The following is a 12,146-nucleotide window of genomic DNA, read 5'->3' as shown; positions in this document are numbered from 1 at the left end:
AAATTGTTTGCTCTGGCGTGTCAAAAATAAAACTTACTGACAAGTTTCCTTTTTGGACGGAAATATGGGATAAGAAGCAACAAGCATGATGTGAAAAATGTGAATTCCTGTAATGTTCGTGTTTTCTTGAGCAAAGAACAAAGCCCCTCAGTCGATGAAGGCTGAAGTGTTGATTTGTGGATGTGTAAAGAGCTGCTTGGAACACAATTAGGTGCTATTTTAAGAGACAAGGAAAAGGTAAAGAGTTAAATGTGAAAATGCAAATACCTAAGTGGACATGGCATTACAACTATGAAAATGGTACGTTTGGTACCTATCATTATTTTTTTTTACATCATGGTACACAACAGTGTTATTTTGGTCACTTTAAGATATAATATAATATTTTAAATGAGTTTTTATTTTTACATGTTACATTTTCAATTTAATTTGAGTTTTTTTTTTTCATATATGAATATATCGTTTTTATTTATTTTATTTCAGTTTTAATTTGAGTTAGTTTAGCACAGGGGTCCCCAAACTAAGGCCCATATTTTGAAAATGTTATTTTAAATATATGTTTTACTTATATCATGTCGGTATTTGGTAATAAAGGTTGGCTTTCGAATTAAAATTTCCCTTAGTTATTAATCTAATTATTTGTTAAATTCACCAACAGTGATGACAAAATGACTCAATAGCATTTGAGGTGAAACTTGTAATGCTTGAGGGACAAGTGCAAAAGCAAGACTCAATTCCCAGTTACCCAAAGGTTTTCAGCTGAGAAACCAATGGCCCCATTCTCAGTTGAAAAGTCTGTGGAATGCTGAAGGTGGAGTTTGACGTGTGATTCAAAAAACACAGTGGACCAACACCAGCAGATGACATTGCACCCCAAATCATGACAGACTCTGGAAACTTAACACTGGACTTCAAGCAACTTGGCTATGAGCTTCTCCACCCTTCCCCCAGACTCTAGGACCTTGGTTTCCAAATTAAAAATACAAAACTTGCTCTCATCTGAAAAGAGGACTTTGGACCACTGGGCACCAGTCCATTTATTCATCTCCTTAGCCCAGGTAAGACGCCTCTGACGTTGTCTGTGGTTCAGGAGTGGCTTAACAAGAGGAATACGACAACTTTAGCCAAATTTCTTGACAAGTCTGTGTGTGGTGGCTCTTGATGCCTTGACCCCAGCCTCAGTCCATTCCTTGTGAAGTTCACCCAAATTCTTGAATCAATTTTGCTTGACAAGCCTCTTAAGGCTGCGGTTCTCTTGGTTGGTTGTGCATCTTTTTCTTCCACATTTTTTCCTTCCACTCAACTTTCTGTTAAAGGTTGTATCAGCGATTTCAAGCCTGAAACATAAAGTGTCACTTTCAGCTGACCTTTCTTCACAATCCGCTCGCTGCCTGCCCCATAAATTGTCTGTAAAAAAACGCGTCTCTGTGGTCAGCCTAGGGTGCGAGATATGCCAAAAAAACAATCGGTGCTACCAACGATTCCAAAGATAAACAAACAGTGTTCCAACCAATCACCATCAGGGGGTTGGTGTTGTGGACTTTCGCTCTGCCTCCCTCACATCCCTGCACCAGTATGAAAGTCCACAACACCAACCCCCTGACGGTGATTGGTTGGAACACTGTTTGTTTTGCTGTGGAATCATTGGTAGCACCGATTGTTTTTTTGGCATATCTCGGACCCTACGCTGACCACAGAGATGCGTTTTTTTTACAGACAATTTATGGGGCAGGCAGCGAGCGGATCATGAAGAAAGGTCAGCTGAAAGTGACACTTTATGTTTCAGGCTAGAATCGCTGATACAACCTTTAACATGCTTGGATACAGCACTCTGTGAACAGCCAGCTTCTTTGCCAATGAATATTTGTGGCTTACCCTCCTTGTGAAGGGTGTCAATGATTGTCTCCTGGACAACTTCCAGATGATTGTGTAGCCTAGTGAACCAAACTGAGAGACCATTTTGACAGCTCAGGAAAGGAAACCTTTGCAGGTGTTTTGAGTTGATTAGCTGATTGGCATGTCACCATATTCTATTTGGTTGTGATAGTGAATTGGTGGGTTTTTGTTAAATGTGAGCCGAATCATCACAATTAAAAGAACCAAAGACTTAAACTACTTCAACCCGTGTGCATTAAATTTATTTAATACACAAGTTTCACAATTTGAGTTGAATTACTGAAATAAATGAACTTTATATATCTTTTGAAAAGAAATATGTGTGGTGCATAACAAATTAATAACTATTCTAGCATTAAAAGGTATAATAAATACAGGTAAAATCATAATAAAATAATAATAATAATACTAGTAGTCAGTCCGGCCCATGGAATTTTCTTTTATAAACCAACCCAGCCCCCATTAAAGAAAAGAAAATTATGTGGCCCTCTCAGAAAAAAGTCTGGGGACCCCTGGTTTAGCACATCACTAAATTAAAATGAGAAATGTTGCTTAAAATTTACCACAACATACAACTGATTAGCATCTACCACTATACGGTGGTTTTGCCACAGTCATTATAAGTAGATGCCAAAAAAAAATATATATACTTAATACCAGAGTAGTAGATGTGTGCCTTTTACTTTTTAACATGCAGATGTTGCTGTAAAAGTAGTTTTCAGCACCACCCTTTGATCAGGCAAGGATATAGCATGGCCTAACTAGGAATTAGGTTCAAAATTTCCATCTATTTTCTAGTATATACTGTCTCCTGGCGGACTGTATTTCTCAGAAATACAGAACAGTTTATTTGCTCCTGGCAGATCCGAGAGATGAACTGAAAGTTAAATGTGTGATGTTAATCATCAAGTAGGCATGTGTGCGTTGAAATCTGAAATCTGAGTTTAAAAAAAAGCAAATTTTAAAAATATATAATTAAAAATATTTTTTTTAAATAATATTCAGTATAATATTGAGTTTCTTAAATAAATTTTATACTGTGAATGAAAAAAATAAATAAAAACAAATTGTTTTTTGTTAAGTTACCTCATTACTTTTGTTTCTCATTAATTAAAGTACTGTTAGATTTAGTTTATTTATTTATTTATTTACACTGTTTCCTCTAAATATTTTCACGAACCCACTGGGGGTCCCTGTATCCTAGATTGAAACCCCCTGCTCTAGCTAATGTAGGCCGCGCGCTCGCTGCGCTCTTTCCTAAGCGTGAACGCGCCCTGCACGCGTTCGTGTGTCCGCGCGAGACTTTCGTGTGCGCGAGACCAACCGAAGCTAACGGCTAAACACCTCAACGTTAAACCCCTCACCAGCAAATTCAGCGTAGGTTTAACGTGTAAACAAACACACAAACCACTTTTATGCGTGTTTACGTCACGTTTTACGCAGTTCAGAAAAGTGTCAGTAGTGAGAGTTTTGCAATAACTGCTTAAAAAGCTGTTGTTTTGTTTAGCGTAGTGTATGTGTGTGTGTGTCTGTCATATTAGCAGCGTTTTGTTTCTGTTTTTAGTTATTTTTAAACCTCTGCAACAACAAATAGCAATTTGTCAAGGAAATATAATAACACTTGTGTGCTCGCATACTTGGGCTGTGTCTCAAAATCTAGCAAGTTGCCTACCGCATTTTTAGACATTATAAGCAAGCAGGTAAGCAGCTAGTTTTTGGGACTCAGCCTCTGTGTGCCTGTGTAAGTTTGTTGTTGTTTATGTGGGATGTTGTATACTCTGTCTGCAGTCCAGCCAATGAGTGATCATGTCTGGGGTGAAAAGGAAAATAGAGGACAAAGATCCTGACTATGAGGACATCACACAAGTGCAGGAAAACAAGAGGAGTAAAGTGGCAGAGCAGAATGGTAAGACTAGGCTCCTAAGAATGATGTGGAGTATCACATAAGTTGTTTTATAATCTGCTTTTTTGATTTTTAACAGCCCGTGAAGCTGCGGTGCAGAAGATTGAAGCGATCATCAAGGATCAGTTTTCTCTTGAGATGAAGAATAAAGAGCATGAGATCGAGGTCATCGGACAGGTCTGTCTAATAACGTTACTCACTTTATTTCAGAACTAGCAGTGCTTTGTTAGACCAGAAGTACTTTAATCAGCAGTGTAACATGTACTAAGTAACTGTAATAAAAGTTCAATTATGATTACAGTGTCAACCTTTAATTTAAAAGTCAGAGTGTCTTGCCTTAAACATACTTGAGACAAAGTAAACAACTAAAGCTACATAAAAATCTGATATATTGTTGTCTGTTTTTACTCTCCCAGAGGCTGAATGAGGCCAGGAGAATGATGGACAAGCTCAGAGCATGCATTGTCGCAAACTACTATGCCAATGCTGGCCAGCCTAAAGTCCCTGAGGTAATCTATAGAGATTAGATGCATTTTGTCTATAGAGGGTTTGCACTTACATCACGGTTTGGTCATTCACCCGGATGCGTGACCATATTGGTGATTATTGGCACAACAGCATGGATTGCATGGTTAATGTACAATTGAATACATTTTGTGGTTATTTATGCTGTCTAAACCATGGAAAAAATGTATGGAAGCTGTTAAATCATATAGAGAAGGACATAAAAAGCAGGAAAGAGTGCAAAATTTTGACAAACTAGTTAATAGGTGGTAAATATGAATACAAGCATTTTATAAGCATTAGTATTAATTAAATTTTAGCCCAATATTTCACCTACCTGACTGGAAATGATAAGAACAAACACGAATGTTGTCAAGATTCTTGCCCTGGAAATCTGGTTCAGTTTGGTCAACCACAAACGCCTTTTGTTCCTCAGTTTTTTGCACTATTTTCTTTTAATTTGTTACAACTTTTGGCAGTCTATAGTACTCCAAATATTTTTCCTGGTCCGACTGATTAGTACAGCCCAAAACATGACAATAATTGATCATTTTCAGCAGCAATAATCAGAAAAAAATAATCAGTGGTGTTGTGTACGTTCAGTGTCGCCAATATGGCCGATTGACAACGTGTCTTGAAAACACACTATAGCAGTGGGTCTCAATTCCAGTCCTCGTGTACCACCGCTCTGCATATTTTGCATTTCTCTCTTATTTAACACCTGATTCAGATAACCACCTCAGTAGAAGAGCTCCATGCATGAACTGTGTTGAACTGATTCACAGGGTGCCTACACAATGTTCTTTGCTCCCTACTCCATGAGCACGGGAAATCCTTTGAAGTTTACTTTCTTCAGAACATTCATTCATGGATTTGTGGTATGCCACTGCCTGCAGCGCCTCCACACAGATGAAACTTACTAGAGGGGTGTGACAGTATACGTTTGTAAATAGATACAATTTAAATTCACTCGGCCTCGCACACGTTATTACTCTTTGAATGGAACATATACGCTCCCTTCGATCTGGATTCATGGCAGAATATCCTGTCATGTCCACTTCGCAGAGCACTTGCGGTCGAATAGAACAAATGTCTGAAATGATGAGAGATACATACAAAATGTGCAGAGCGGTGGTAAGCGAGAACTGAAATTGAGAACCACTGAATATAGTAAAACATTGAGTTCCAGAAGTTAAAATGCCATTCATTTTCGCCATAGGGGAATTAATTTTAAATTATAATTTATAAATGATTAAAGACAGGACTGCTATAATCTATAAGGTTGTTAATCAATATCATATGCCTTTGTTAAAATGATCAGTCAACATTATTTTAATTGTTTAATTAAAGGATGGTCCCCCAAAAATGAAAATTCAGTCATTAATTACTCACCCTCATGTTGTTCCAAACTCGTAAGACCTTCGTTCGTCTTCGGAACACAAATTAAGATATTTTTGATGAAATCCAAGAGCTCTCTGAGCCTCCATAGACCACATTCAAAGTCCAGAAAGGTGCCAAGAACATTGACAAAATAGTCCATGTGACATCAGTGGTTCAACCATGATTTTATGAAGCTATGAGAAAACTTTTTGTTGTGCAAAAAAAGAAATAACTTTCTTTATCAATTCTGTTCTACATCAGCAGCATGCGATTGTGTACATGCTAGGAAAGTGTGCCCATGCATCGTGATACTCTCCATAACAGAGCTAGGCTGACGGAGAGGTGAAGAATTATTGAATAAACTTGTTATTTCTGTTTTTTTTTTTTTTTTTTCACAAAAAGTATTATTGTAGCTTGATAATATTAAGATTGAACCACTAATGTCACTGATGGATTATTTTGTCAATGTTCTTGGTACCTTTCTGGGCCTTGAACATTGAAGGACTCTTGCTGTCTAAGGAGGGTCAGAGAGCTCTTGGATTTCATCAAAATTATTTTAATTTGTGTTTTGAAGACGAACGAACAACTTTGATGATATTTGTATCCAGAATAAGCAATAAATCTCTCTTCTCTCTCTTTCTCTCTCTCCATCTCACTGTATAAAACTTGATTTAAAAGTTCAAAACTATATCATTTTTTGAATTTAATTATTATATTTAGTTTGATTAAATTATTTCTAATACTTCATGAGAGTGTAGTAGTTCTTCCCTTATTGAAGTCGTTAAGTACCTTGTACCTTTGTATTTTTGTAATTTTGTGATTCACCTCAGAGCGTGGTCATAGCTTGGTTTGGTTTATAACTACTTTTTCAATATCTTTGAGATTTGATTAAATGGGAAAAATACTTCTGGAACTAATGTAGCTAAAAAAAAAAGTGGGCAAGCACTGTTGCACTTTATAAAATACAGACTTTCCTGCATGAACAAACATCCAGATCTGTTGCTGCTTTGTTCCTCTAACTCTAAGCCCAAACATTTGATTACTGATTTCATTTGTTTCCAGGCCTCTAAGAGTGACCCATCTGTGCTGAACCACCCTGCCATAAAACGCTTCTTGGATTCACCCTCCCGCTCCTCATCTCCACTGAACCAGAATTCAGAGACGCCATCACAGGTCCAGTCTGAGACCGAGTCTCTCAGCCTTCACGGGGAGGCTGGGGAGAGGGAGACGGACAGTGGGAGAGAAGACGGCACTCCACGTGAAAGACGCCCTGGCAGGAACACAGGAAAGGTTAGTGGCCTACACAGTGTCAAAACTGCAAAACCCTGTTGCATTTGTAATAAAACAATTAAACTGCAAGAGATTCTAAAGTATATAACATAAAAAAATTACTTAAAGTTTACTCACACTCAGGCCATCCAAGCTACAGTTGAGTTTGATTCTTCATCTGAACAGATTTTTTAAAGTTTAGCATCCTAGGAGTTTTATGATCCTGTGCAGTGAATGGGTTCCGTCAGTCAGAATGAAAGTTCAAACAGATGATAAAATCATCACAATAATCCACAAATAATCCTTATGATTCCTGTTCATTAATTAATGTCTTGTGAAGTAAAAAGATGCATCTGAATCAAGAGAGAAAAATGCACAGATCAAAAGCAAAAATGTTTTTAAGCGAAAAGTACAAAACAGTTCTAAACAAATATGTAGGCACATTTTTGATGTAGGAGGACAGTTTCTAGTTTCAACATTATTTGTTCTTCTGACATTCCTCTTTAAAAGAAAATAAGTATCATATTTTTGCAAACTGACCCACATTTGGTTTTTTACTACTGGAAATGTGTACATTTTAACGATTTACTCCTGGAGCCATATTGAAATTCCACTATCTCTGGAACCAAATCATATAGGGCCTTAAAATTAAAGATGGCAAAAGGAGAGTTTCTTAAGACCCAATATCTAAAAAGGCAATAAGATATCTTTAATACTTCATGAGTTACACACATGCAAACTTTAGAGAAAAAACTTGAAAAGTGCTGTTTCCCCTTTTGAATGGTCAGCATTGGCACATAATGCATCAAAGATTTGCAAGTCAACAGATTTTACTAACTGACCTTTATTATGCTGCCATCTTTCTGAAGTCATTTTTACTCCCCAGTAATTTGACTCTGAATCTCAGGTGAAAATTGCCATTTTGACCCCCCTTTACAAAACAGCAGATTACTTGGTAGATATTCATCCATGACATTTAATATTTTGGCTTTCATCACTATACATGTCTATATTGCTTCAGAAAAAAATATTAGCAAAATCAAAAATTTGAGCCAGGGAAGTTTTTTTTTATTTGTTTGATTTGACACGAAAGGACCCTATAAATGCATTGAATTGCTACAGAAACACTTTTTTTATTTATTAATATTTTTTTTTTTATTCATGTTTGTTAATTAATGTTGTAGAACAAAACACGAAAGTCTGTTCAAGTAATGTTAACCAGTGTTCTTATTTTACCCGTAATTTGAACAATGCTAAACTAAAACCTCTTCAGAAATCCTGAAGGATTGCATTGCTTCAAAATGCTACAGAACCGTTACTCTGTGCCTACATTCCTTGACAGCAGTATTTTTTTTCCATTCCCATTTGTAGGACACATTTGGCGTGCCAACATCCTTAGAACAGCATGTGACTTACCACACTACAGGAGAGGAGGCTTCTCGACTCTACATGAAGAAAACCATCGTTGTGGGCAACGTATCTAAGTATGGAGCATTATGTTTGTCCCTTTGCCCTTACTTTACAGATTTTAGTTTTACTATTTTAGCACAATTTCTGCTGCACATATAGTGTGAACCCTGGGTGATTTGGAGAACATTTAATCATTTGTTTGTAGTGTAGATCAGCTTTATTCCAACAACCAGAGGCAGTCTGGCCTAAATCTTTGTTATTGCACTAGAGAGTTTTGATTTAGCACCTCTGGGATGCTGACTGATGTTTGTGCTCTTTCTCTGAACAATGCTGCTGTGCCCTTGAGTAGAACACCTTATTCTCGGCTCTGCAACCTTACAGCTATAGTTTACCAAAAAAAAGAATATTCTGTCATCGTTCTGTTATTTTTATGTCCCCCTAATGTCATTCTAAACCTATATGACTCAATTTTCTTTTGTAGAACACAAAAAGAGAAATATTTGTCATGAATATACCAAGGTGAAATGCAATGTCAGTTTTTTTTCTTTTTAAAAAAAGTATTGTACAACTTTAGAAGACTTTGAATATAGTACAGCTGCAGTAAGGAGCTACATAAAATTGCATGGAATAGTGTGATTGATACATAAAGAAGAATGACATGGTTATTAAACGATGACAATTTTAGTTTTTGATCGAACAAATGTTTTCTGCTTCTGCGTCACAAGAAAAGAAAAACAGCTGCTGAATGAATGGTAGCAGTTTGTTATTTTGGACAGATGGTTTGTGAGAAACAGTATTTATTTCTCTGAGCTTGTATTAATTTTTAAATGCATCACTTTCTCCGTAAAATCTCAGTATTATTTCTCCGGAACCCAATAAACCTCCACTTTGGCACAAAGCTTTAGTTTTCCCTAGGCTGTGATCTAACCTCATTTATTCTGCATTATCACACAATCCTTGCCTACTTTACCTCATAAAATCCACTTAGAGCATGTGAGAGAGACACAAGTTTGTGTCTGCATATGAGCAATGATACAAGCTGATTTTTTTCTGCCTGCAGAGCTACTAAAGATTTTTATGAGACTGTTTACTCCAGGACCAGTGTGCAGAAAAAAAAACTCAACATCTCAAGCTGTTTGTCTGAATAAAGAGTCTCTGAACGGCTCTACATTCTACATTTATGTGTGTAGCAGATGCTTTTTTCCCCAAGAAACTGAAAATGAAGTCCACAAATCACATTACTGAGGCAGGTAGCTGAGAATGCACTATGCATGCTGAGCTGAAAAGAAACTCACAACATGTGCAAATAAAATTTTATCCTTTCTGCTACTGAGTACCTAGCAAAACTACTAAATCTTGAAGAAGAGTGTCATTAAGATTTTCAATATGTTTAACATATGTTTAAATACAACTGCATAGTTGGCTGTTCTAAGAGTTACTGGGAGGTTTACACTGACTTTTTTTACACTCTCTTGCAGGTATATTGCACCGGATAAACGTGAGGAGAACGATCAGTCTACTCATAAGTGGATGGTGTATGTTCGAGGTTCCCGTAAAGAGCCCAGTATCGATCATTTTGTGAAGAAAGTCTGGTTCTTCCTGCATCCCAGCTACAAGCCTAATGACCTTGTGGAAGTCAGGTGTGTTTACTTGCCTCTCCTATTGATTGGTTTGATTCCATCACACCATTTAGCCTTTTTTAGACTAACTGTCTTTGGATATACACTAATTATATTTTCCACCAATTTCTGAGAATATCTTTATTAATGTAAATTGCATGTAGAACTGAGAGAGTGATAATTTTTCTAAACTTTGTGTTCGGTAAGATTTCTTAAAAAAATGTTTTTGAAAGAAATCACTTATGTTGGATTTATCTGTATCTGTTTGTGAGGTCAAAAGTTTACATACACCTTGCAGAGTCTGCAAAATGTTAATTATTTTACCAAAATAAGAGGGATCATACAAAATGCATGTAATTTTTTATTTGCCAGGGGTGTAAACGTTTGAACAGAATGAAGATGTGTAATTTTAAATTTTGCCTAAATATCATATTTATTATTTTTTGTTTAGTAGTGCCCTTCAGAAGCTACAGAAAATACACGTTTTCCAGAAAAAAAATAAGTTAAATTTACCCTGATCTTCAAATTCAAAAAGTTTACACCCCCAGCTTTTAATGCATAGTTTTTCCTTCTGGAGCATAAGTGAGTGTTTGGACCTTCTGTAACAGTGGCATATGAGTCCCTCAGTGTGAAAAGATGGATTGCAAAATCATACAGTCAATGTTGGAAAGGGTTCAAATACACAAAAATGCTGAAAAACCAAAGAACTGAAGGATTTTTCTGAAGAACGGTGGGCAGCTTAAATATTCAGGACAAACAAGGGACTCATGAACAACTATTACTAAACAAAAAACAACACAGCTGTGATCATTCAGGTAACAACACAGTATTAAGAATCAGGTGTATGTAAACTTTTGAGTGGGGTAATTTTTATAAATTTAACTTATTTTCTCTTGTGGACTATATGTAAACGCCCTTTATGTGAAATATCTTATTCAGGTCAGTACTAGATAAAAAAATAACATGCAGTTTTGTATGATTCCTCTTCTTTTGGTAAACTGATTAATGCACTTGTTGCTAAAGTTGTTTTTTTTAACCAAAGAAAAAATACTGACTGCACATTTTTCAAAAATCAGCACAAAACTGCCAGCGCCCTCTAGTGGATGAGCATCCTTGTGGTGCATTTGTCAAGTTCAGCCTGCTGAGGGACAAAGTCTCTCTTTAAACTCTTGTTTGTTTGTGTTTAGTGAGCCACCGTTTCACCTGACCCGACGAGGTTGGGGAGAGTTTCCTGTCCGTGTGCAGATTCACTTTAAAGATCAGCGGAACAAACGTATCGACATCATCCACCACCTAAAGGTCAGACACTTACTGACCGCTTGCATACACACTCTCTTTGAACCCTTTTGTTGCCCTTTTCATCTTTCCTTTTCTCCGTCTTTATCTTTCTCTGTACTTTTTAAGCAAAATTCAAACAGTAGATGACATCCCCTTCAGTTTCTTTCAAATTTACTCAGAGGATTCCATTTATTTTGTGTGTGTGCAGATTGTACATGGTAGAATATGTCTGTACAAATCCATCATTTTATGCGGGGTTCTCTGAGTCTAAAGGTGAAATGGTCGATTTTATAAAGCATTCTGTCTGTTGATATTTCCTTTCTTCTTCATCTGTTGTCACAGCAATCCCTTTTGTTGTAGGTTAAAATAACAAAGATAAAATAAAGATTAATCGAGCTGTCAAAAACTAAAATAAAAGATTGCAGATTAAAGCACTTTTGTCCAGCCATCAACCTCTTCGATTCTCTGCAGCAAAGACAGTTGAGTGCTCTTTAATGTTTCTGTTATTTATCTTTTATTTGTTCTCCCACAGCTTGACAGAACATACACAGGTTTACAGACTTTGGGAGCTGAAACGGTAAGACACACTGAGTATCCTAATCTTTGCATGAAACTGCAGCTGTGCTCATAAGTTTTCACACCCCTCTTTTTAATAAGTTTACATAATTATTTATTTAAAGAGATGAGATCCTAAAAATTGAGTTTTCTTTTTATTACGTACTGCTCCACAGAAGCACAGCTGTTAAAAAAATCAGTGAACAGACATTACTGCACAAGGAGGAAACATACAATATTATGAACCAGCCGTAATTAGTGTAAATTTAGTATTATTTGTCTTGTGGAATATATGTAAATATCCGTTTTGTTAAACAGCTTTAGCAAGATTG

General features: G+C 36.5%; 1 protein-coding gene across 2 annotated transcripts in view; it reads left to right on the top strand.

Moving 5' to 3' along the window:
- Positions 1-3,193: 3,193 nt before the first annotated feature.
- yeats2 (YEATS domain containing 2) overlaps positions 3,194-12,146 on the top strand; it is a 49,409-nt gene continuing 40,456 nt past the window's right edge. For both annotated transcript variants that reach the window (XM_073848489.1, XM_073848488.1), the window contains exons 1-9: positions 3,194-3,273; positions 3,685-3,802; positions 3,879-3,976; positions 4,216-4,308; positions 6,746-6,973; positions 8,324-8,436; positions 9,841-10,002; positions 11,169-11,280; positions 11,792-11,836. In XM_073848489.1, the coding sequence (XP_073704590.1) occupies positions 3,703-3,802; positions 3,879-3,976; positions 4,216-4,308; positions 6,746-6,973; positions 8,324-8,436; positions 9,841-10,002; positions 11,169-11,280; positions 11,792-11,836 (951 nt within the window). In that variant the 5' untranslated portion in view covers positions 3,194-3,273; positions 3,685-3,702. The remainder of the gene's footprint in view (positions 3,274-3,684; positions 3,803-3,878; positions 3,977-4,215; positions 4,309-6,745; positions 6,974-8,323; positions 8,437-9,840; positions 10,003-11,168; positions 11,281-11,791; positions 11,837-12,146) is intronic.

The sequence above is a fragment of the Garra rufa genome, chromosome 10 (genome assembly GCF_049309525.1).
Source record: "Garra rufa chromosome 10, GarRuf1.0, whole genome shotgun sequence".
Lineage (NCBI taxonomy): Eukaryota > Metazoa > Chordata > Actinopteri > Cypriniformes > Cyprinidae > Garra > Garra rufa.
This window is presented reverse-complemented; position numbering and strand designations above follow the sequence as displayed.